The sequence below is a fragment of the Petaurus breviceps genome, unplaced genomic scaffold (assembly GCF_028583685.1).
Source record: "Petaurus breviceps papuanus isolate PSGF00001 unplaced genomic scaffold, PetGlider_PUasm1.0 79, whole genome shotgun sequence".
NCBI lineage: Eukaryota > Metazoa > Chordata > Mammalia > Diprotodontia > Petauridae > Petaurus > Petaurus breviceps.
Genome location: NW_027186523.1, coordinates 31,909,473 through 31,936,320, shown reverse-complemented (window position 1 = coordinate 31,936,320; position 26,848 = coordinate 31,909,473). Strand labels below are relative to the sequence as shown.

The window sequence follows — 26,848 nt, the reverse complement described above, 5'->3', positions numbered from 1 at the left end:
AGGAAGGTGAAAATCTTGTCCTCCTCTGCTTGTGAAGCTGCAGTGCAAACATGGTGGTTCTGCAGTTACCTTCCACAAAACAAAGCCTTCAGGTGAGACGAGGAGAGGTAAAAATTAAAGGGACAGGTGGGAGGTAATAGACTGTTCCTGTTTGTTGATTTATTTTTTAAACACTTGCTCAGGTGGATAAAGAGCTGAGAGAAAAATAGGAGGAATGAACAGTCTTGACTCCTGTCCCTTACTTTGATTCAGATGACTATGACTGGCACCTGTTCCCCACCATTTCCTTTTATTCTATTCAAGATGCATTAGCTGCGGTTGACTCTGTGCTCACTTTTCTTTGGGTCCCATTGTTTGCTGCATGGGGGCTTTGGACAGTCCTGGGAGATACATATGGCTAAGATCCCAAATACCCAGGCCATGGTTAGGGAACATAATCATGAACCACTCATATGTTTCATAATTACATTTCCGAGGACAGAATTACTATAAATTCGGGGACCCTTTAAATGTGCATCATCAGACAAGAGCTTAACATATCTGCCTCTAGGAATATGGAGAAATTGGAGAGAAGAGTTGATTATTTTTTCCACCTAATTTATTTCCTACTGTTAAACGTCAAAAGCTTATCTAAATTAGTGACTTTTTTTTCGAGGGGTGTGTGGAATGGTTGTAAATGATTACTGTGATCCTGCACTTACTTAACCCAGTTTGCCTCAGTTTCCTCATCTGTAAAATGAGCTGGAAAAGGAAATGGCAAACTCTTAAACCCCAGATTGGGTTACAAAGAGTTGGACATGACTGAAATGATTGAACAACAACAAAAGACTCAGGAAGAATTTGTTAGGCTTTTCTTCTTACATCTATCAAATTAAAAAGTACTAGATCTGAGATAATGTAAAATCCTATTTAATGCAAACCCTGAGCATTTCTCCTCATGCTATGATAGTTTGTGCAGTCTATAATATTTGTAGGTTTAAAAAAATAATGTTTTGGGGCAGCTAGATGGCACAGTGAATAGGGCACCGGCCCTGGAGTCAGGAGGACCAGAGTTAAAATATGGCTTCAGACACTTAACACAAAACTAGCCACGTAACCTTGGGCAAGTCACTTAACCCCAATTTCCCTGCTCTACCCCCTCCAAAAAAAGCAAAAAAAAATGCTTGGAATACTTTGAGGGAACAGCAGGATTTTCATTTTGTTTACCCCTTATTTCTCTGTGCAGTATCAGACCAGAACTCCCTTTGATGTTAGTGATGGGTTACAGAAAGTATGAATTAGACTCATTGTCACATTACACATTAATCATTAGTATGATTGCAGTGGTATTAGAATGAGTAGAAATAGGAAATGGTACAAGAACAAAAACTTGGGTTCTGCCAGTCATTGAACATTTAATCATCTACCATGTTCCAAGCACTGTGCTAAGTGGTAGGGATACAAAGAAAGAAAAAAGGCAATCCCTGCTCTCAAGAAGCTTGAGTCTAATTGGGGGGGCACAAGATATAGACAATTATATACTTAGAAATTATATACAGGATAAATTAAGAGATAATCAGCAGAGGGAAGACACTAGAAGTAAAGGAGATATATCCACTCAAGATAAGCATTTCGAACCATATTGTATAGCTGATTTTTTTAAAGGTTGGGAATAGGGAAAGGAGTGGTGAGACTCAGGAGGAAATAGTAGCATCATCCATGAATAGAGTACTTCCTTGGTATTATTAATACCTCTGAACGGTAAAGAGGTCTTACTCTTCAGTAAGTTGCTTTATTCTTCATTTCAAGGACAAATCATTTGTCGTAATATACCAACAAATAATACTTATGTATTTATATTTATGTGTATATATACTTACACATACACATATATGTATATACTATGTGCTTGAGTAGGATTCAAATCAATAAAATATTAAATGCGTATTACATAGGATAAAGGGATCAAGTATCACAGTGCTTGCCCTTAAGGGGCTTGCAACCTAGTAGGAGAACAAAGTTTGTACAAAATGACTCTAAAACAATTTACAATGTGATAAGTACATAGGAGGCATCAAACAGGCGTAAAAGATTTAGGGGTGTAATATAATGCCAAGGAAAGGCAACTTCCCAAGGTTCAGAATACCAGCATAGGTGCTCTCCATTTTATTCAGTGACCAACCAAGAACAGAGAAGATCAAAACATGACATCATTCCAAATACAGCATTTACTAAGAGTGATTAAATAATCTCCAAGTACTACCCCACCCCAGGACCTTCCAATCATTCAATCAATTACAAAGTCTCTGTTCTAAATACTTCTCCACCCCTAGGCTATACCTTAATTAAGTCCACCACAAAGCCCCTCTTCTCAAATGGAGATTAGTTCCCAAACATAAGGTCAAAAGTTCCCCACCCCTGGATCACAATTGAATCTACCCCAGAGTTACATCAAGTTTAAACACTGCACTTAATACCCAAATGGAGGTCTTTTCTTCATCTTGACTTGAGGCAAGTTCTCAGCAATCTTAGTTCCTGGGGAGACAAGGCTTAGCAAGGCCACAAGATACATTGCCAATCCCTTCATGAATTTATCCTCTGTCTGTAGAACAGTCCTAGAACCCCTGAACACATTAGCAAAGCCCTCTCCCAGGATTTCTGTAAACATACAACAAGAAAATCCTTCTTCAGGGCTTCTGAACCAACAGAAAGGCTCCCAGACCCCTGCAACAACAGCACTGTCCTTCACCAGTGGACAGTATTCACTCTGTCTGCAGGACAGTCTCCAGACCCCTGCAACAACAGCACTGTCCTTCACCAGTGGACAGTATTCACTCTCTGTCTGCAGAACAGTCTCAGGGCTTCTTAGTGAACAGCCAGGTTCCAGGACTTCTTCAACAAAAGGACTGTCTTTCACCAGTGGACAAATCTGGCAAAATAACATCAAAACAGACAGACAAAGTACCAGCAAAACAGCCATGTCTCCTCAGTCCTTGGCAGCTCAGGGGGCAGGTCTCAAAAGTCCAGGGCAATTCAAAGCGGCCACCAGCAATTCTCTTAGTCTCTCTCTCTCCACGAGGTGCTGCTTCCAAAAAGATCTTCCGCCTCTCTCTTGTCTCTCCAAATCTACGTCACCAGCTCCTCCCAGTTCAGGACTTTCTTTTCACATCAAAAAGTCCATCCCACAGGTGGGATTAACAAGCTCTGGGGTTTAACACAATCAATTTGAAAACCAAGCCAATACAGGGGAATCTTTAATTGCCATTACTATCACAAGGGGTGAGGGGATTGGAGGGAATCACTTCCAGCTGGGGGTATCATGGAAAAAGCCACTGAGAGGAGTATGATATGGAGTCAATTAGAGTTGAGTGAAAATTTTGCTTTGCAGTTGAAATGAGATAGCACAAATTTGTAGTGGACCCAATCACTGTGGTTTTGTGGCTTCTCCTAGCAGTATTTAGTGGCTCAGGAATAGGAAAGAAGATGGATGCTCCCATTTCCCCAAGGTTGGGGATTAGCAGAGATCAACAACAGAAGGACAAGGAGAGGTAGGGGATTCAAGAGGAAAGAAAGTACATCACTGAAAAATTTAAAGCCCTAAAGAAAAGGAAGCCATAATAGGTGTGATGAACTAGGAGAAGAGGAAGGAGCTGTATTAAAGATCACTTTGTTGAAGACCAGATTGAAAAGGAGTAAAACTGTTGGAAAGAAGAGTCAAGAGATTGTGACCAGAAAGCAGATTTTTAGGAGTTTCTTATCTTAAATGTCAAATGGTTGTAAATGATGATGATAATGATAAGATAGATATGTAATTTTAGATATGGTTAGATATTATATATAATTTTTATTTATTTTTGCTGTAATGCTGATGAGTTGTATTGAAACAATCACAATCTTATCCTATCCATTATATCTTCTTCCTTTTGCAGCAATAGCCAATCACTGTGCCTTGCTATGATTGATATACCTTTTGTTTGAATCAAACAAATGTGAGCTTCGTTATTAACCGTTACTAGTAACAAGATTTGCTTTCAGTGCATGACCAGACTCAAATGATGTTGAACTCCAAATGTTTGTCTAATAAAAATTAAGGCATTTTAAGTACCTGACACAGAAAAGTATATAAAATTAAAATTCTAGTCAACTCCATTTTGCCATCTTTATCTAAGAGGAATTTTTAAATCCTGAGCATAGGGTCTCTGTAATTACATTGAAGACAAAGGACCACTAATAGTTGCTTAGGGACATTTTATTTTGACCTAAGAGGTTTTGGCAGCAGTACTGTAGGCAGAAAACATCAACCAAGCATCTTTTGGCTATTATAATATAAACTGTGCAAGGAAACAAACATTAACTGCCAGGAATAAGCTTAAAAGCAGTTTATCAAAGTCCTGTTTTTTTTTTTTCTGGAAACTTATTTTATTGGATGATAGCACAGAGATTTTGGCTGTGTGGAAAGCAGCCAGTCAGCTGATGCATTTTGTTGGTATTATTTTTTCCTTTGCCCAGGAAACCATGTTTTTACATGGTTCAGAGAGAACACAAGAGGTAATAAGTTTTTAAAATTTTTGGTGCATTTGTGGTGAAGGTGATTGAATGCAATGATATAGTTTGTAAAAAGAGAAAAGGAAATGGCTAAGTGAAGATTTTAAGTCTTAAAATGGCAGAGAGAAAGCAGTCAGATGTATTCTCAAAGGCAGATTTCTACTGCATACATTTTCCTTTAAGATCACTATGTATGCAGGAGAAAAACTCATTTGGGCAACATGGAATAATGGAACAAGCACTTGGAATCAAAAGACCTGGGTTTAAGTTCTGGCACTATCCTTACTAGCAAGGGTCAAGTCACATAATCCCTGAGCCAAAATTGCACTGTATGTAAGATGGGGATAATGACATTTGCATTGTCTACCTTTTACAGTCAAATGAAATAATAGATGTAAACCATAAAGCACTAGGTAAATGTCAAGTATTTTATTGCTTTTTAAAATCACATTTGAATGATCAGAAGCCAATATGTCATCATAATTGACTGAGAATATTTCCAGGAAAAGCTGTGGAAAGTTTACACAAGGAATCATGATGATGCAATTGAAACATTCATTCTTTTGTTAGGGATTCTGACATATTCTGGTAACTAATGTTAGTCAGGTAAGGGTTCAGGAAAGAGAACTATCCCCTTACTTTTAAGGAACAGCTGTTCATTACACAAAGGAAGGAATCTAAGCATTTGATTCTGAAAAGGAGTTGAGAAAATCAGTGCTTAAAGTATGAACCCAAGAGTTCAATCCAGTTAGATAGGATTGTCATGCCAGTGGGGGTCAGCAAGAGGGGATTTGTGGGAATTTGTGGTGGGGATTTACACACAGGATTAGTCAGACAGGAATAAGGCTTAAATGAGTACAAAGTACCAGGAGGAGCAGAAACTGGAAAAAAACAAGAAAAAGAAGAACAAAAATGGAGGTCAGGGCAATCAACAGAATGAGTTCATTGGGCTCAACTCATATTATTTTATAAAATCTTGTAAAATGGTTATACAGTATGTACCTGTTATGTAGTTTTCTTCTTTTTGAGGAGTTTATAATATCGATGGGGAGAAAATACATGTGAATAAGGCAGTTTACTATCCTAAAGCTTAACCTGTAGGATTATTGGAAGGTGAGAGATCAGACAAGAAGGCTATAGTAGTATTTTTGGTGCAAGGTGAATAGCCATTGCTAGGAATTCTGGTGCCTAGAACAAATTTATTTGAGGGGGAGGAAAAAGAGGACAACCTTGCTTGGTCAGGTTGAGGCTGAAGGAAAGGGATGAATCAAATATTATACTTAAGTTTCTGGATTAGGTAGCTGGGAGATAATGTCATTTACCAGAAATAGGGAAGTTGGGAAGAGGGACCAGTTTTGGGAGAAAATGATGAGCTCATTTTTGGACAGGCTGAATTTGAGGAGTTGGCAGGATCTCCAGGTGGATGTATATTATGGAGAACTGGAAACATGGGCTTGGAGATCTGGGGAGATGGGAAGCCTGCAAAGAGATGTTTGGAAACAGTTATGATTGAGGTGGTCATAAAAGTTGTAAGGATAAGTAAAATGGATAAAAAAAAAGAAGACAGTATAAAGAGAGAAGAAAAGGGAGCTGTCAGCAGATATCTATACTTAAGAGGTGGAAGAAAAAAGAGAACAAAGACAAAGGAATGATCAGAGAAGTATGGAGAGAAATCTAACATCAATAAGAAATGTGTGGTCAGTAGTGTCAGGTCTTACAAAGAGATCAGGAAGGATGAGCACTAGAAAAAAAAACTTCAATTTGGTGATAAGGTGACCTTAAAAGTGACCGTTTTTACCGGGTTGAACATGGTTTGAAGGTTGGCTTGTCCAGTCCAAAAACACCAGATACCTGTTTTTTAAGTGCAGTCAAAGAATATATTAATAGTTTATAGAAAATGACATTTGTTAGATGGAGATATGGATGGCATTCCCACAGTATATACCCAAGGAAATTGCCTGTGTATAATATTACCTCACATTAGCATATTCATTCTTTAAGGTTTAGTAGCAGTGAGAAAATGCTCATCATTACCCAAATTTTGGTTCCCAGTAAAGGTTCATCTAGAGAGATATATGGAAGTTGAATATTCCCTGGAGTAAGGAACCATCCTTATGGCAATGACAGTACCTTGACATGGAAAGATATATTCCATCTTATTGAAAATATCCCATAATTATTAATACTGCCATGTTTTTATGGTCTTGGGTCAGGTCTGCAGTGAAATAAATATAAGGTTGTGATAAGCAATGCCATTTTCAGGTTGTAGGGACCCTTTGGTTTGCTGATACTGTCTTTTGCCTTCTGTATACTATAAAGGTATATATGAAGTGATATATATCTAGCCACCTCTCCACATTTTCTGGGCTAAGAGAACTGATTTGGGACTAGTGGTAATGTCATATAATCCAGAGTGTTCAGAAGGTAGCAGATTGGGATAAAGCTGGAGAATCTGATCTTAGTTGCACTCTTTGGAAATATACCATTTGAATTCAACATGGAAAATGTCCTGTTAAAGAGTACAAACAAAGGTTTCCCTATTGTTATTGTTGTTGAGCCATTTAAGTCATGTCCAACTCTTCATGACTCCTTTTGGGGTTTTCTTGACCTTTAAAGATACTAGAATGGTTTGCCATTTCTTTCTCCAAGCGATATACGATATATATTTGTTCTTGGGTGAGATATAAAAATGTTCACCGGCTTCAAGTTAGTCTTAAGTTGAGGGAAAAATTCTCAAAGTAAACATTGTTGGTCTTAGACATTTCTCTTGAGTATTAATCAAGTCAATCGAAAACATTTAAGTGTCTGCTGTGTACAAAGTGCTGGAGTTACAATGATAAAATGAAACATCCAACCTCAAGTATCATACATTCTATGTAGACAATGTATACACATGTAAACACATAGTATACCTACAAAATAAATACTAGGCAGTGGTTGGGAAAGCACTCACATCTGGCATGGGGAGATCAGGAGCATCTTTATGTATAAAGTGTTATTTGAAGTAAGTCTTAATTAAAGGAAATTCTAAGAGGGATAATTCTAATTAATAATAATTAATAATAATTCTAAGAGGGTGGGGATAGAGTACGTTTCATGCATAGAGGATAGGGCATAGAGAGTGAGTGGGGTGGAGGAACAGCAAAAAGTCCAGTTTAATTGGACAATAGAGTGAGATAAAGAGCATAATGTGTGGCAAGGCTGGAAAGGTAGGTTGAGGTCAGAGCATGTGAGATACCATATGATAAAGTGTGGGAACGGTGCTTGACTTGGAGTTAGGAAGACCTGTGTTTGAATACAACCTCTGTTATTTACTATTTGCGTGACCACAGCCACATCACTTAATATCCATGAGCCTTAGTTTCCTTATCTGTCAAATAGACATAATAATAGCTGTGGCACTTACCCTGTAGGGTGGTTGTGAAAATTAAATGAGATGATATACATATAGCACTTTGCAACCTTAAAATACTATATAAACGTCAACTATAATTATTTTTATGGTATTAAGGGTGACCAACAGATTTCTTGTTGTTTGAGTTTCTGGGTAATGTAGACATGCTTTAAATATATATGATCGGTCTGGACCATGATAGGGTGATAATTGTCCTTTCTCCCTCTCTCAGGTAGTACTGCTTGGGTTTTATGTGTAACATTTATAGCAAGTAGCTTTCCCCCCTTAGATTGTATGATTATATTTAGCAATCATTCATTTTTGAGGCCTCCACAAAAAGTACTATTCTGATGTCTCATCATGGCCTAGAGGAGACTCTAGATTCTTAAAGACTATTGAATCAGACTGCAATTTCAGGCAAGTCCTATCATGCTAGTAAAGGGTTTTGTGTTTGACCCTGTCAACCGACCATGCCCACTTGAGCCTAGTGTGGAAAGATAATGCCTTCTTGTGCAATACAGTATTTAACTTTTTTTTTTTAAAGAATATTTCCATATATCATGCCTTTAATATAAACTAAAGGTGCAACTTCATTTTGTTAGACATCATTCCTGTTTTGCAGATGAGACAGTTGAGGTATAGTTAGATAACTTGTCCAAGCTCACAGAATAAGTTAGTAGCAAAGTAGGACCTCTGACTCTTAGGGCTTCATCCTAGTGGTAGACCACGTTCCCTTCAGAACATAAATAACATTTTTTCTAGTGGAATTTATGACCATTCTGAAAGTATCATGAAACCCCCTGACCTCAATTTGTAGTTTTGGATTCATGTGAATTTTTACCTCCCAGGAATTGAGAAAACTTAGTTACAATACATTGAGAGCATAAAGTTTAACTTACAACAGAAAATATGACAGCAACTATTGCAACATTTTCTGAATTTAGATTATAATTTAACTGTTGAACTTTTAATAATTCTGAGGTGTCATAAAAATTAGAAGCCAAGATTGAAATACATTTTAAAATAAAAGTTACTAGAATTTATTATACAATGTTTTATGCATTGAAATATTTTTATTTAAAAAGGACTAAGATTGTAGCAGCCACCAATTATTTGCTCTGAACCAATTATAGTAAATTACATATCAAGACCAAAAAATAAATATAATACAAAACAATTAAGCATTAGAAGGACAAAAAAATACTAATTTATATCCCAAAGGATCACAGATTCATAGATTTAGAGCTGGAAAGGGGACCTTTGAGGACACTGAACCCAACTACCATTTTTGCTGATGAGAAAACTCAGGCCTAAAGATTTTAAGTGTCTTACTTAGTGTGGAGTCCGGCACATAGTAGATAGAGTGAATTTTCCTTTCTTTTCCCCTTTCCCTTCCCTTCTACCCCAGGGTCACAAAACTAATGAGTGTCTGTGGCCAGACTAGAACCCAATTCTTCCTGATTTCAGTTCAAGTTCTGTATTCACAATAACACAATTTCTCTTGGGAGGAGGGGAGTCTGGTGTTCAAGAGAGGTTTTATGGAGGAGCTGTCAGTTGAGATAGACATTAAAAGTTGAGTAAAATTGGATAGGTAAAAAGGAGAGGGGGGACATTTAAGACATAGGGAATGATGTAAGCAAAGGCGGAAAGTGTAGCATGTGTTCACTGGATTATGAAGTGTATAGAGAAATAAGCAATAAAGCTGACAAAGAAGAGGGTGAGACAGATGGACAGTTCTTGAATGCAGGCACAGGGAGCCAACTTTCCTTGATAGGCAAGAGGGAGCTGTTGAAGACACATAAGGAAGGCCAATAGTGGGTTATTTGGAGTTGGCAGGATGAGTTGTTAGGAGGCTATTGTAATAGTCCAGGCTGGTGATTATTAGAATCTGTATTAGTTGGTGGTAGTGGAATTTAAAAAGTGGAGACAACTGTTGAATGCCCGTGTGCCACACCTGGGGACATCCTGAAAACTGGAGATGCAGAGAGGGAGTTCAGAGCTGGAGAGAGTGAAAAGTCATCTCCATGGATGTGGTAGTGGAAGCCACTGAAATGAATGAGACTGACAAGGGAGAGGGTGTAAAGAGGGGAAGAGGCCTGAGGAACAATCCTTAGGAAATACCCACCTTGAGGAAGACTCTCAGGCAAAGTGGGTGACAAATCCAATCTCTAGTTTCATTCCTGGACAAGTCTAGGAGGAACAGTAAATAAGGGAATGGATGAGGGGAAAGGAATAAGCATTTATACACTGCTCACTGTGTGCCAGGCCCTGTGCTAAACACTTTAAAAACTATCTCATTGATCCTCACAGCAACCCTGTGAGCCAGGTGCTGTTATTATCCCTAATTTCTCTGGAAGAAACTGAGGCAGACAGAAGTTAAGTGACTTGCCAAGGGTCACACAGCTATGTTTGAATGGCTTTCTGACTCCAGGCCCAGAACTTTATCCATCGTGCCACCTACTTGCCTCAAAGAAAGAAAGTCACAAGAGACCTATTTCTGCTGGTTAAGACCTGGGACCCTTTCATGTGTGAAGTAATAACCATTACACTACAGAAACCACCTCCAAATAGATTATGGAATTAAATTAATTTTGTCAAATCATAGAATTGGAGTTCGTTGGTACCCTTCTAGACCAAACCCATCCCTTGTGTAAATGAGAAAATTCAGGCCCACAGTGGTTAAGTGGCTTGTCCATAGTCATACAAGAAGAAGGCAGCAGGGTTGGGATTCAGAACCAAACTTTTTGTTTCAGATCAAATATTCTTTTCACTGCCAATTCTTGGTGTGTGTGTGTGTGTGTGTGTGTGTGTGTGAGAGAGAGAGAGAGAGAGAGAGAGAGAGAGAGAGAGAGAGGAGAAAGAGAGAAATGAGTTATGCAGGTTCATAAATTTCATTTCTCTGGAAAATTAATTGGTTACTTAATGTGTAAGAGTATAGGAATAGCTATCCTTGAGTTCTCCTTGATGGTCTGTTCAAAATTTGGTGTTTTCCCCTGCTAATCCCAGAGTGTGCAGTATCAAAGAGCTGAGAAATCATGTATTATAGGAACCTCCCTTGCCTTTGAAGTTGGTACTCTCTTATTTGATGAGTGAGTTGCCTCTGGAAAGGGGACAGTTTGGTTTCACATCACTGGAGCTGGATGCTTGACACCTGAGACTTCATTGATGGTATTTCTGTCATCCTCATATGGGGAAGCTGTGGTATAGTGGAAGATTGCTGGATTTGCATTCAGGAGAAACCTGAGTTTGAATCCCACTTTTGACACTTACCAGCTGTGTGACCATTGACAGGTCATTTACTTAACCTCTCTGTATTTGGGAGCATCTTTTTTTTTATTTCAGTCCAATGACCACATAACCAATGTTAGAAACACCTTTACCTAAGGTCCCAATAAAAAGAACTGACACTTTGACTTGAAATATCATTCTTGGGATGAAGATGACATGAATGTCTGACAAAATAGAGGAGCACCTGTTTCTTCTGAAAAAGTAAAGAATGACACATAAATCTTACTATGGCCAGTCATTTGGTTTTTTTTTTTCATATTGAAAGGGCATAATACTTTCAAAATAATAGTTCAATTCAGATAGGTATATGGGACTGGGTAGGTGCTTAGTAAATCTGTTCAGTGAATGAATGAATGAAGTGCTTTCCTTGATTATATTTTGCTTTTTTATTCTGCATTTTGACATAATATTTTAGTATCATGAAAGCCTAACAAAATACTGATTATATATTTGTGAATATGTATGTGTCCACACACACATGTGCATGTACATACAGAGGTTAATAAAGGGTATCCCAAAAATTTTTGGGAACATGTTGTATGTATGCATGTATGTATGGTGTATGTATGCAGGTACGCATATAGATATCCATTGCTTTCCATAAATGTGGATAATTGGGACCTGATTATATTAGTATTTTCGAGGAAAGGATGACATTTTAAGGAAACAAATGTGATTATTACTTTTCTACATCTCCCACTTTGAACAACATTTTTTGTAGGTTCATCCTTTATTATTGGATCTGCCTAACTTATCCTTTTTTACTGTTGTCTTAAAGTTTCATTAAATGTTATTTTAATGTGTTCACTCAAAATCAACATCCCTTTTTTTTAAATTTAGATTTCAGTTCAAGGATTCAGGGATATTGCCAGCAGCTGCACTGGAATAAAGCACTTGGTCATCAATGATATGCCAACTCTGACGGATAGTTGTATAAAAGTAGGTCACCAAATTGTCTTTAGAATCAGAATCTGAGATAAGATAAGATGATGATAGCTAGCATTTATATGGCACTTTAAGGTTCACAGAATGCTTTATGTTTTCTCATTTGATCCTCACAACAATCCTGGAAAGTAGGTGCTGTTATCATCCCCATTTTACAGCTGAAAAAAAAAAACCCTGAGGAACAGAGAGGTTATTTGATTTGTCTGGGGTCACACAGCTAATCAGTATCTGAGGCAGGATTCAAACTCATGTCTTCATACTTCAAGTATTCCAGCATTCTATGTACTGTGCTACTTAGTACCTATGTGTTTTTCTAATAATTTTAGATATAACAGCAAATGTGTGAATATGTTTTAAAGCCCTAGATTATGAGGAAAAATACAATGTTTTACACACACACACACACACACACACACACACACAGCTCTCTCCCTTTCATAAAAATGCATTTGGCAGTACTATTAAAAGATTTTTTTCCTTAGTCTGACAGTTAAAGTATCTGGCTTGGAGAGCCCATTCCAATCTCTGGTGGCATTTTGCCAAGTCACAGTGTGTTGGCAACAGTCCCCAGTACAACCTTTGGTTTGTGCTAGGGAGGCATTTTAAGTATGACTTTTTTTGTCTAATTTTATTTTTTTATTATTGTTGAGAGGATCTTTGTTCTGGCATTCAGGGCTAGGTGAAGATCTGGTTTGCCTTTTTTTGCCTTTTATCTTTTTTTTTTTGAGGGGGGAGGGCAGGGCAATTGGGGTTAAGTGACTTGCCCAAGGTCACACGGTTAGTAAGTGTTGTGTCTGAGGCCTGGATTTGAACTTAGGTCCTCCTGACTCCAGGGCTGGTGCTCTACTCACTGTGCCACTTAGCCACCCATGGCTTTTATCTTTGTGATATCCCAGAAGTATTCTAGGCCTTGTAAACAATTCCTTAGGAGTATCTGCTATGTGTTCAAGGCACATGAAGGGTTCAGAAAGGGCTTTGATCCGGTGTCCCAAGGTTGGTGAGGAATAAATTTATTCTTCTGGTCAAGAGTTTGAAGACTAGTGACAGTGGAACTATTGTCCTAGGCTGGGGTTTTTTCTGACCCAGTAATAGCACAGCTATGGCTGTCATCCAGTACTGGGGACATGGTGAAGATGCACTTGTGGCTGGGTGCTTTCTGGGATATGATGAAGGTACAGTCTGGGAATCGTCCTGGTAATCAGAGCACCCTAACAATGAAGCTGGTGTTTTAGGGTGAAGGTCAGAACTTGTCTTCAAGGCTTGAGGCTTGATCCCATGCTCCATAGTTGATATTCTCAAAGCTGGAGCTCTGAACCAGTTGTCAGGATGATATTGCAACTGTGGCCCAGGTCCAGCTCTTTATAGGCCTGGCCTTGTGCATGGGCCTTTGCCATACTTCAACCAGTTTACTGGTGGTGGGAGCTGGGACAGGGTTAATTGGCACAAGGGCATCCCTGGTCTGGTAGTCAGAACATATTGAGGTTAAACATATAGTTGGGGCCTGGAGTTGTTGAATGGTGGAATCTGTAATAGTAATGAAATTTGAAGATCCCTTTGTATTGGAAAGCTGAGAGGTACTTAGCACCTAGTTTCAAATTAAGCCTCTGTTAAAGAAACAGAAGGTATGATCCCCTGTTGCTGATGTAACAGGAAGGGGCTGAACAGGAAGAAACTATACCGTATTTAAGGAAGAGCACAATCTGAACATTCAGAACTTCCTGGGACAAGCATCTGGAGGCAGAGCAGCTGCTGCCGGAGAGAGAGAGAGAATTTCTCTCAGTGAGCATCTGAGGGCTGGACTGCTGCTGCTGGACTGGAACTTCCATGGAGAAAGTGATTTTGATTTTGAGAACAGAGCTGTTGAAGACTTCTGAGGGCCAGCTAGAGCTGCTGAGGACTTCTAAGGGCCACCTAGAGCTGCCAGAGGAAACATGACTGTGGTGTTGCTATTTTGTCTGTCTGTGGCTCTGTAAAGTTTTCTCTTTCCAGGAACAGGGACTGTGAAGGATTTGAGATGGACTGGACACTGTGAGCTTCATTGTGGAGCAGGAACTGCATGAAGAGATAGACAAGAAGCTGGGAGCTATCTGTCTTTGAACACAGGTGACAGTTGATTAGATTCAGGCAGGAGCTGGCACCATGGAAGAGGAACCATGGAAGCTGAAAGCCTGCCCCCAAGTCAAGATGAAAAAACCTCTCTGTGGATACTGAATAGTGACTGATAAAATTATAACTTACTTGTGACCTAGGGGTGTATGGCCTGTGTATTTTCCACCACCCCTTAAAAGAGTACTGACTAGTGACTGCTTAAATTGTAACTTACTTGTGACTGAGGGGTGGATGGCCTGTGTATTTTCTACTACCTCTTAAGAGGGTACTAAGCAGTGACTGTTGAAGTTGTAACTTAATTGCATTCCATGGGTAGAGAACTTTGACTTTTGTACTTTGTGTCCCTTAAGGCAAGCCTCCTTAAGGATGATTGAATGTGATTGTACTTTGTTGAAAACTATGTGGCCATTTTAGTGACAAGTTGTTGAGTTGTGACATGGTGAATGCTCTATTTTGATTTTCTATGATAAGTTGTAACATTGTGAGTGCTGTACCTTGATTTTCTGTGAATGTTTTGCTCTGACTTGTTATGGAATAAATAGAGAGTTTGCTATGCTATGTTATCAGAACCTTGAAAGCTGGAAAGCTGCTGGTGCATGGCTTCACAGAATCTTAGCCCAGCAGTAAGTAAGTAAGATAGGCTAAAGTGTGGTTCTGCTAGAGTCCCACAGCTGTGTAAAATATTGTACAGGAATATACATGGGGTAGAGGCCCCATGTGAGCCAAAACATTGCTTAGGAGATATGAAAGGTCTAGAAGTTACCTTGGCCCTAGGGCTGGGCAAGTTAAGGGAAAGGCTATGGCTGTGGCATAGTTTTTTTCACCGTATTCATGGTTTAGCTCTGCCCTCTCTCATATTTCAAAATGGGTAATGGCAGAATCATTGCCAAGCAGTTGGGATTAAGGATAACCGTTTGAAGCAAGTTGAGCACACAGTTGTGGGCCTGGTCTTTAAAAAAGGTGACATTTTGGCCTGATATTTACAGCATGACATTTGCCTTGTGGTGATTTTGTTGTCATGAGGATCCCATCTGATCTAGAGCATATGACTAGGCTAGGTGACTCAACTGGCTTTTTGGAGAGTGGTAGACCAAAGATGCCCCTGTAAATATCCTTTATCTTCTCATGCCAAGAGACAAGATGGGCAGAATAGTGTATATACTGTCAGAAGTGGTCACTGTAGCTTGTTTTTCTTTATCACAATGGTAGACCCATTGAAAGTGGGGAGAGGACAGAACTGCCCAGGGATGAGGAGCAAGGACCAAAGGGCAAGGTGCAAGGGTCTGCTTCCATAGAGTTTCTGAAGCTTCCCTCAGTCCCTATTCTCAAGTAGCTCACAGTCTAATGGGGAAGACTACATGCAAACAACTTTGTACAAGTAAAATCTATAGAAGACAAATGGTGGGGGTCAGGGAGGGATATCACAAAGGGCAGGCACTGGTATTAAGGGGAATTGGGCAAGGCTTCTTGTAGAAGGTGAGATTTTAGCTAGTACTTGAAAGAAGTCAGGGAAGCCAGGAGGCAGAGATGAGGAGGAAGAGAATTCCAGGCATGGAAGACAGCCAGAAAAAAATGGGTAGAGTTGGAGACAGGGAATCTTATCCAAATAACAGAAAGGAGGAGAGTGTCTCTGGATTGCAGAGGATATGGAAGGGAGTAAAGTGTAGGAAGACTGGAAAGGTTAGAAAAAGTGTTATTTTTTTTTTTTACAAATCATTATGTTAACTATATAGGCAGCTAGGTAGCATTGTGGATTAGGTATAGGCTTATAATCAGCAAAATCTGAGTTTGTAGCCTGCCTCAGATACTTAACAGTAGTGTGACTTGGGTAAGTTACTTGTCCTTTCTCAGCCTTGATCTCCTCCCCTGAAAAAATGGAGATAACATTAGTACCTACCTCCTGTGGTTGTCATGAGAACTGAAGGGGAGTCTTTGTAAAGCACTTTGTAATCCTTAAAGTACTACATAGCTGTTACTGGGTAAAATGCAAAATTGGACTGAACGTGAAATTTACCACGTGCAACACACTCTCATGTCACTGATTTGACCTTAGTATTGATTTCTGCCTTGAATCCCTTGTTAATGAAAGGACTTAACCCTCAGTGGTGTCAAACTCAAACAGAAACAGATTCTTGCCAGCCACTTATCCGTCTTAGAAAACCACAAAGTAACATTATCTGGGTTGCGCTGTGCTTTTTGTTTATTTTGTTAAACATTTCCTTGTTACGTTTTAATCTGCTTCAGGACACACAAGTTTTGTGGGCCATGGGTTTGACAATTCTGTTCTAGTCAAATCTCTAAGCCCTAAATTGCAGAGATGGTGCCAATTTATATCAATGGAGTGACCTCACCTGGGAATTCCTTATATCAATGACATCTCGTATTTCCCTCTCCTCATAGTGCCTTACCTCTGAGATCACTTTCCATTTATATTGTTTATGTATCTGATGATATAGTTTTTGCATTTTGCCACAATCCCCTATTCTAATGTGAGCTCTTTGAAGTCAGAGACTGTGAATTTGCCTTTCTTTGTATCTCCAGCACTTGGCACAGTATTTGGTACATTATTAAATGTCTGTTGACTATTCCTTCTTCAGAGCTAGTTGTATAAGTTTTGACAAGTTTGTTGGTACATACCAGCCTTTTGCTGGTGCATACAGGTGGAAAAGAGAGCTCATTATATATATAGGGGATATCTTATCTATGCATATATACATATACACATAGAAGTTTATACATATACTTGTAAACATCTAATTTCTTTGTGTCCTTGAATCCCTTGTGAAAATTTTCCATTGCTCTCCAGCTACTTTTGTTTTATGGTGTAATTTAAACACAAAGTTTTAGTATATAAAAGTAGTTTGGAGCTTGTCAGCATTACAGATAAGGTAACAGGATCCACTGAATGTGGCAATCCTTTTTGATGTTCCTTTTTCTCATGACTTTTTATACACTTAGGACATGGTCATTCAATTATTATGTTATATTAACATTTAAATGGTACTTGATGTTCTGTCCTCTGACATTAGCAAACTTTATTAGAAAATTTGAACTATGTTACTATTTTTAAAAAATGGTAAAAAGATTTGAAGGCTGTAACTAATGAACTAATTAGGATGGATTTGATTTAAATCACTAGTCAAGAAAACTAATAAATCTTTAAAACTGATATGTTTTAGCAATAGATGTCTGAGTGTTTTTTTGGCTTTTGCAGAAAATTGACAAGTTTAATTTAGTTATTCAAGTAAAGCTTTTAATTTTTAGAGATGAGCTTTCTCCAATTTAACCATTATATTTTTGCCATGTAGCAGTAATAAAGCTGTCATTGAAACTAGATATAAACTTTGCAAAGGAAGAAGTTCATATGTTTTATATTTTTAAACCAATACATGTATGTTTTAATTAAACAAATATTCACTTTGGAATTTTTATTGTGGAATTTGTAGGTTAAAAAAAAAACTTGGCCAAGACAATATGAAAGAGAAAATATTGGGTTTTGTAGTAAACTCATTTTTCACTTTGCTTTTTCTGTTTACTTATAGATCTGGGGGTGGGATGGGGAAAGAGGGCATTTTTCTACTTTAATTCCCAAAGAATGTCTCAGTTTAGAATGTATTAACCTAAAGGAAGAGATTATTAATTTTGTATTTACAAGGGAAACTGTTAAAAGTAGAGTTTTCATTTCATTAGTATTTCAGGAATTCAGGTGTTTTAAGTGATTTTTAACAGTTCACAAGCCTTCTTTGAAAAATTTATCTGTGAAATATATTTGTTGAATAGTTCATTTTTTGCCCTGAAATTTCTCATAATTGATATTATGGAAGACTGATTGTTAAAGGCTGCAATAGACACCTTTTTTTTCAGCTGGTAAGGATTGATCCAAATTAGAGAGAAGACTGAGTTTGAATCCCAGCTCTGACTGTTAGCACCTGTGCAACCTTGTGCAAGTCATATCACTTCTATGGGCTATGGTTTCTTCATCTTGAAAACATGTGCATTTTACTTTGATGTGCCCTCTAAGGTGCCTTTCCTGCTCTAAATATATGAAAGGCTTAGTTCTATAATTGTTCTAGAATATAGGGTTTGTTCTGATCATCTTTTTTTTTTCTCTTCTTAAAGGTTTTAGTTGAAAGGTGCAAAAACATTACATCTGTAGTATTCATTGGTTCTCCTCATCTCTCTGACAATGCTTTTAAATATCTTACTGACTGCTCACTTAGCAAGGTTCGAGTGGAAGGTTAGTGACATTATTAAACTATTTCATCACTATTATTGATCTTGAATATTAACGGTAAATGTGATGCCTTTGGGGTCTATATTTTAACAGGAAATAATAGGATCACTGACTTAACTTTCAAACTTATGGATAAATGTTACGAGGATCTCCGCCATATTTATATGACCGATTGTGAGAGGATTACTGATGTCAGCCTTAAGTCGATTGCTAATTTGAAGAATCTTCTCGTATTGAATTTAGCCAATTGTATAAGGTAATCTGATTTTTCAGTGAACCAGCCATTTTAACAAAAGTACTTAATCCATAATGTTGTGGTTAGATCTTTAAGACATTGCCAAAAGCATTGGAGTAGTCCACTTAACCTAAGTAGTTTTGAGATACATAGCATCTTGATACCTCAGTTTTCCTGTTAATAAAAGTCATCATTTTGTAAAGTTGAATGAAACATTTTGGACTACTTATAAGAAAGGCTATATACCATCCTATTGGAAAGCATCCCAACTCTTTTAGAAAGGAGTTCTAATTACTGTTTAAATTATTCTGTTTTCTTAACCTTTTATTGATTAATATCTCTTATGGCAAGTCCAAAGCACCAATCCAGAAAGAGGACAGTGGTATATAACAGCATGCCCCATATTACACCAATAACTGAATCAATTAAATCATTTTAGTTTTATTAAAGTTGATGAAACATATATGAAAGACTTTCTATAAAGGAAATGAGGATACAGGGTTTAGTCTCTTGTTCTAGGAATATCTTTATCTACATTTGACCAATATTGTGGTCCCCTGTGGGAGGGAGAGGAATGTAGGTATTAGAACCTCTTCTAGAGATGGAAGCAGGCAGAAATGCTCTATGGCAGCTTCTCAAACTTTAATCTTTTAGCTACCTGCCAGGTTTCTCTATTTCTTCATTACTCCTTTAACTTATTCTGAATGTTGATGTTTCCTCCCCCATCTTCATACCTTTGGTGCCCCATGCCCTAAAGCTTCTGACTTGTAGCACTTTATTCTAGACTTGCCTTCTGTAGACATTACAGCGTTCCAAAGTTAAAATCCTGTCTCTTCCCACCCATATAAGACTCATATTCTCTCAGTGTTCTATTCCCATTGTTTTTTTTTTTGCAGAGGAAAGTAGTAGTCATTTATACCTTGGTATGAATTATTTTAATAGTGTTACCCCTCATGGATATTTACATTCATTACTTAAACAGGTAATGAGTATCTGCTATGCTCTAGGCACTGTGAGAGATACTATAAAAAAACACAGACAGTTCTTTTCCCTAGGGGATTTATAATCGCATATTGGCACAGAACATATTCAGGACATAATAACAATACAAGACAGTAAAGATTAAGCACCAATAATCATTGTACAGATAAGAGCTTTAATAGAGTAAGGACAGGAAACATCAGCTTGAAGTGGAGCAGTAAGGGTATGTATCAAGAAGAGAGTCTGACTTGAACTAGAGATGTTGAAGGACAAATAGACAAGTAAAAGAGATGGGTAGAAAGGAAGGAGAGAACAATTCAGGTGAGGGGGGTAGCATTGGTGCAGAGGGGAGAATCATCACTATGTTTTCAAAGGAAAATGAAGGAATCAGGCTGGTGTTTCTGTCAGGCTATTGTGGGACATAAGGTTGGTGAAGCAAAGATTGATTAAAAAAGAGCTAGACCAGCAAGGTTTGATCCAGTGGCAGCTTTGGAACAAGGGAATTGTTCTGTTTCACTTTATCCAGAGCCTGGAGGCTCTGGAATGAGGAATCGCTGACCTCCATTTTGGGGTTAACCTAAGAGTAAGTACCAGACAAACAGAGGCAAAAGACGTGTCAGCATAGGAAGCCACAGGTTAAAAGGGCCAGAGAAGAGTTGATGTCTTGAGGAATGAGAGCAGACAACCCTCAGTCCTAGCACCATGAAGCAGGAAACTGAGAGTGACAGGCACTAAGTGTGAACTAATAATAAAAAAGGCATAGTGAAGGAGTAAGGTGCAGATGTTATGACTCATATACCTGCACTAAAAAAGGCTTATCTGGCACTTGCCCATATGGCATTACCCATGCCTTCTCATCTGATTCCCTGATCTTCAGGTACTACTTCAGGGCACAAGAACAAGAGGGGAGTAACGAGGTGTGGAACAAGTTTTAGGATTGTTGACTAGATGGTAGTAATCAGAAGCATCAGAAAAGGAAGAAACTGTATTCAGAGAAACTGACTAAGAGGCTATTACTGTAACAGACAGGAGATAGTGAGGACCTGGATTAGGGTGGCAGCAATGGAACTGGAGACAGAAGGGCAAGAGCCTGGACAAGAATAAATAGGCATAATGGACTATCCAAAGGCAAAGGGGGCTCAGAGGTCATCTAGTCCCGTACATACCCAAGAAAGTCCCTCTTCTACAAAAATCCCTGACAGGCAGTCATATAATCTATACATGAAGACCCTCAGTGATTAGCAAGTCAGTCCACTTTGCTTTGGGACAGCTCTAGTTATTAGAAAGCTTCCCGCCTTGTATCCAGCCAAAATCGGTTTTTCTATGATATCCATTGCTTCTAATTCCACCTTTTGAGAACAACTAAAACAATTTCTCTTCCACATGATGCCTCTTTAAAATGCTTGAAGAAAGCTGTAATGGACTTTGTAAATCTCTTCATTTGTCTGAACACCCCGGTTTCCTCCAACTAATCCTTATATGTTATAGTTTCTTGTCCTTTTAACATCCTGGTTATCCTCCTGTGGTTGTACTGTAGCTTATCCACATCCTTCCCAAAATATGGTGCTTAGGACTGACCACATTATGTCCTGACAGAGTATGGCAGAACTCTCCACTTCCTCATTCTGAACACTGTTCTATGAATGCAGTCACGGATTGCATCAGTTTTTCTGGCTAATATGCTGGATATCAGACTACAGTTAGAGTCCATCAGAAATACAAAACAAAAGCACATGAATGGTTGTCTAGCTACCACCTTTCCATTCTAGACTTATAGTTGACTCTTTGAACTAAAGTGTAGGGCTTTCCATTTATCTCTACTAAATTTCATGTTATTAGATTTGACCCAATCGTCATAGTTTGGAATCCAAATTCTCTCTTGCAGTTTACTATGTTAGTTATCCTTAGCTTTGTGTTATCCATAGATTTATTAAGTGTGACATCTATACTTCCATCCAAGTTATTAGTAAAATTGTATAAGAAAACAAAGCCAAGGTTAGAGTCCTTTTTCACTCCACTAGAATTCCTTCCTAGTCTTGAGGTAGGTGGTACATTAGAGAATGCTGGGCTTGGAACCAGGGAGATCTAAGTTCAGATCTGGTCTCACATATTTACTATCGTGACCCTGGGAAAATCACTTAACCTCTGTCTTCCTGAGTTTTCTTAACTAAAAATGGGAATGGCACCTATCTTCCAGGTTGTTGTAAAGTTCCAATGACATATTTATAAAGTGCTTCACATTAGTGCTTGGTGTATAGTAGGAGCTTAATAAATGCTCATTTCTTTCCTTTCTTGACAGTGATCCATTATTCACCACACTTTGTATAGAGTTATTCAGTTAGGCCTAAATTTACCTAACTATGCTGTGATTTAGTACACAGCTCTCCATCTTTCCCACAAGGAGGTCATGAAACATTATCATGGCCTTTTTGAAATCTAGGCATTTTATGAATACAGCATTCCTCTGATCTACAGATTCAGTGACCCTGTCTAAAAGAGAAAAATGTTACCCTGGCATTTCTTTTTACTTGGAGTCATGCTGGTTGTAGTATCACTACTTCCTATTCTACATATTCATAAACTATGCCTTTAATTATAGGATGAAGATAGAGTCTAGACCTATAATTTTATTAGTGTGGGGGAACTCCCTGGTGAAGAAACTGCTTTACCAATTCACAATGGCACTTTATCTGAAATTTACAGTTCAGAGAGATACCTAGAACACTGAGGTCAACCCGGTATGACAGAGGTCTTCCTGGCTTTGAGGTCAATTCATTCACTGTGCCCCAGTGCTTCTCATGCCTTTAATATTATGCTCCAGAAGTCTACCAGAAATTCCCAAGAAAGTCAGGCCTACTAGCGTATAGATTAAAAAGTCCTGTTTGTCCCCCTTTTGAAAAATTGGAGCAATATTTGTATCCCTTCCAATTACCATTGGTAGAGGCAATTTCATATAAGTGATGGAGTGAAGATGGCCTTGATAGAGCAGAAATCATTAATGTGAGAATTTCTTCGTTTTATGGAACCATATTTGAAATTGTGTGGTATGGTAAACACGAGCCAGTACAATAGAAAGTGCTATTGCTGTCTCCCTGTAGTCTCTGTTCCAGTAGTTGTCTCTATTACTCTTAGAGGGACTTAAGAACCAGCATTAGCCATTGGTCAAGTGCAGATAAGCCAAAGAGGGTTTCAGAAAGTTATTCTAAAAAGAATTCCTCTATATTCCTTATAAAGATGTGTTCAATAACAGTTAATAAAATTATTAAGAAGAGAACATTTTTGCTCATATTATATCATAAACAAGTTTTGTTATTGTCATAAAATAGGGGGAATGTTAGTGCCATAAAATAAAGCCTCAAGGCCACATGTGGCTCGCTAGGTCCTCAAGTGTGGCCCTTTGACTGAACCGAAACTTCATAGTACAAATTCTCTTAATAAAAGGATTTGTTCTGTAAAACTTGGACTCAGACAAGAGACTACACCTGAGAACTAGAAGGCCACATGTGGCCTCATGGCTGCAGGTTCCCCACCCCTGATCTAGGGGATGAAAAAAGGAAAGATCTCTCAAAGAAGTTCATACTGTGATTCCAACTTCCTTCCCTTTCATCTCTTTCCTTCTTTGATGTATCTCCTTCCTCTGCTTATATTCAGCAAAATATTTTTAAGTACCTAATTGGTGTAGAGTACATAGACACTGCATAAACTGTGAATATTTACCCCTTCCAGTGTATACAGTTAAAGAATGTCATCAATATAGTTTCCTTAGGCAGCTTAGCTTAGATTTATAAGCTCTAAAATGTATGGTGGTCAGTGTACTGTAGATTTTAAAATATAAAAGAGTCACTGTGAGCTATCTTTGTCCACTTTTATTTCATTTCATTTCTACCCCTCAGTCTTGAAGCTACTTCCTTAGCTCTTTGTCTAGTTTCCAAAAGAGTTAGGTTATTGCCTTCTGGCCCTTCAGTTCCACTCTGTGTGCTTCTAATTGAAACTGTACTGAGATTTAAGCCACTTCTTTCACACACATTGCTGGTTTATTCCTGCCTCTGATCCTAGAAAATTCTATCTTCTTATTCTCTTCTCTCTTTCTTCTTGGCTTGTAAGATAGACTTCTTTCTCCTGAACATCTCCTAGATATTTTGTTCTTCCTTCTGTTTTTTTTATTTGTCTTGTGTTATTCTATTTCACTCTATAAATCTCCCTTAAACTCTGTATCTTGAATCTTTAATACTTCCTTTTTCCTTCTCTCCCATTCCCATTTTTGTAGGGGTTTCACAACCACTCTTCTCTCAGACAATCAATCAATAAGCATTTCTGAAGGGACTTTGATGTTCCACTCAATGTCCTAGGCCCTGGGGATGCAAATATAAAAATGAGATAATCCCTGTGCTTGAACAGCTTATATTCTGCTGAATATTGCTTCCTTTCTCACATTTTAGCCAAATTGCAGGTGAGCCTCTCAGAATTTAGCTAGGTTAGTCGTCAGATGACAGATGCAGAGGCCATTACCAGATCTATACTCAAAAGCCTTTTTGGCTAATAGGACCTGACAGAATATGTACTCTGCTAGCACAAGCTTCAAGAACCCAGGTTCACATTCATCACAACATGAGGCACTGGGGGAAGATATTTAGACTCTCTCTTTCCTGTCCTTATGGTGCCTTACCTGCACCATATTATTATCCCATCCCCTGAGTTCATCCAAAAAAAATCTCATAGTATCACCTTCAGAGTTTTCATAACACAGATTTACATTTTAAAAGTAGCTTGTAGTAGCTTTGAATATATCCTTACCAATACTTAAGACCCACACTTCTATTGGGAATGTCTTTTCTAAACTCATAATTCTTTGTGGATAAGAAGAAAGTGAGAAAATTTTACCACTGTTGGTATTGCAAGGAATTTTAAATTAAAATTTTAAAATTTCAAATAATTTATGTGCAGTATTTCTAGCTGATTTATTTAGATTCTATGAAAAGGATGTACATTAAAAAAAGACATGTAGAGGAAGACTTGGAAAAAGACCACTACACAGGTGTCCCAGAGCTAAATTATTTTTTTTCTCCCTTTTTATATTTTTAATTTTATGTCATTCATTTCCACAAGATTTGGAGCTACACATTTTCTCCCCAATTTTCCCTACCCACCACCCCAAAACAGTGATCCCACTGAATATCCCCTCCCCCAATCTGCTCTCTCTCATTTTTCCTCCATTCCCCCCTTGACTTTCCAGTAGGGTATGGTGGATCTCCCTGCCCTCGTGCCTATATATCTCATTTCCCAGCTACTTGTAAAATAATAATAATAATATGTATATACATTTTTAAACATTTGATTTTAAAACTTTCAATTCCAGATTCTTTCCCTTCCTCCTTCGTCACCCATCCTCACTGGGAAGATAAACAATTCAATATAGGTTGTACATGTGTATCTATGCAAAACTTTTCCATAGTGGATATATTGTGAAAGAATGACTATTTTTCCCTTCATCCTATCCCACCCCAACTTGCTCTACTCTCTACTTTGATCCTGTCCCTTTTCAAAAGTGGGTGCTTCCAACTTCCTTCCACCCCAGCCTGCCCGCCCTCCAATCATTCCCGCTCTCCTCCCATTTCCCTCTACTCTCCTGTAGGGTGAGATACCCTACCCAGTTTGTATGTCATTCCCTCCCCAAGCCAAACTCAATGAGAACAAGGTTGACTCATTCCCCTTTGCTCTCCTGTTCTTCCCCTCCATTGCAACAATTTTCCCTTGCCTCTTCTATATGAGACAATTTACCCCATTCTGTCTCTCCCCATCTCCTCTCATTATATTCCTTTCTCACCTCTTAATTTCACCTTTTAAGTATCATCCCTTCCTATTCAATTGTTCCTGTGCCCTCTGTCTATGTATACATGAAGACATATATACACACACTCACATATGTATTCATACACCCATATACCCTCCTATATAGACATTTATATGTATACATATATACACATATACATACACACAAATATATATATATATATGTATATATATATATATATATACATTTCTATTCCCTTCAACTATTCTCATACTGAGAAAAGTTTCATAAGTTACAATGATTGTTTTTCCATATAGGAATATAAGTAGTTCAACTTTGATAAGTTCCTTATGATTTCTTTTCCCTGTTTACCTTCTCAAGCTTCTCTTGCTTCTTGTATCTGAATGTCAAATTTTCTATTCGACTCTGGTGTTTTCATCAAGTCCTCTATTCCACTGAATGACCATATTTTCCCCTGGAACATGATACTAAGTTTTGCTGGGTAGGTGATTCTTGGTTTTAATTCCAGCTCCTTTGATCTCCAGAATATCATATTCCAAGCCCTTAGATCACTCAATGTAGAAGCTGCCAAGTCCTGAGTTATCCTGATTGTGTTTCCACAATATTGAAATTGTTTCTTCCTAGATGCTTGTAATATTTTCTCCTTGCTCTGGGAATTCTGGAACCTGGCTATAATATTCCTAGGAGTTTTCTTTTGGGGATCTTTTTCAGGAGGTGATGGGTAGACTCTTTCAACCTCTATTTTGCCGTCTGGTTCTAAAACATCAGGGCAATTTTCCTTGAGAATTTTTTGAAGGATGATTTCTAGGTTCTTTTTTTGAACATGGCTTTCAGGTAGTCCAATAATTTTTAAATGATCTCTCCTGGATCTATTTTCCAGGTCAGTGGTTTTCCCAATGAGATATTTCACATTGCCTTCTATTTTTTCATTTGTTTGGATCTGTTTAATAGTATCTTGATTTCTCATAAAGTCACTAGCTTCCATTTGCTCTAGTCTAATTCTGAAGGAATGATTCCCTTCAGTGAGCTTTTGAGATTCTTTTTCCATCTGGCAAATTTGGCTTTTTAAGGCATTCTTCTCCTCATTGCCTTTTTGAGCCTCTTTTGCCATTTGAGTTAGTCTATTTTTAAGGTGTTATTTTCTTCAGTCAGGTTGTTGACTCTCATTTCATAATTTTCTTGCGTTGTTCTCATTTCTCTTCCCAATTTTTCCTCCACTTCTCTTATTTGATTTTCAAAATCCTTTTTGAGTTCCTCTATGGCCTGGAACCAGCTCATATTTTTCTTGGAAGCTTTTGGTGCAGGAGTTATGACTTTGCTGTCTTC

At 38.1% G+C, this 26,848-nt stretch overlaps 1 protein-coding gene across 1 annotated transcript in view; it reads left to right on the top strand.

The window, feature by feature from the left end:
• Nucleotides 1-26,848, top strand: part of LOC138175720 (F-box and leucine-rich repeat protein 13-like) — a 207,515-nt gene that overhangs the window by 86,692 nt on the left and 93,975 nt on the right. Inside the window, exons 7-9 of the mRNA XM_069106218.1 lie at nt 12,047-12,145; nt 18,380-18,497; nt 18,588-18,750. Of these exons, the coding sequence (XP_068962319.1) occupies nt 12,047-12,145; nt 18,380-18,497; nt 18,588-18,750 (380 nt within the window). The remainder of the gene's footprint in view (nt 1-12,046; nt 12,146-18,379; nt 18,498-18,587; nt 18,751-26,848) is intronic.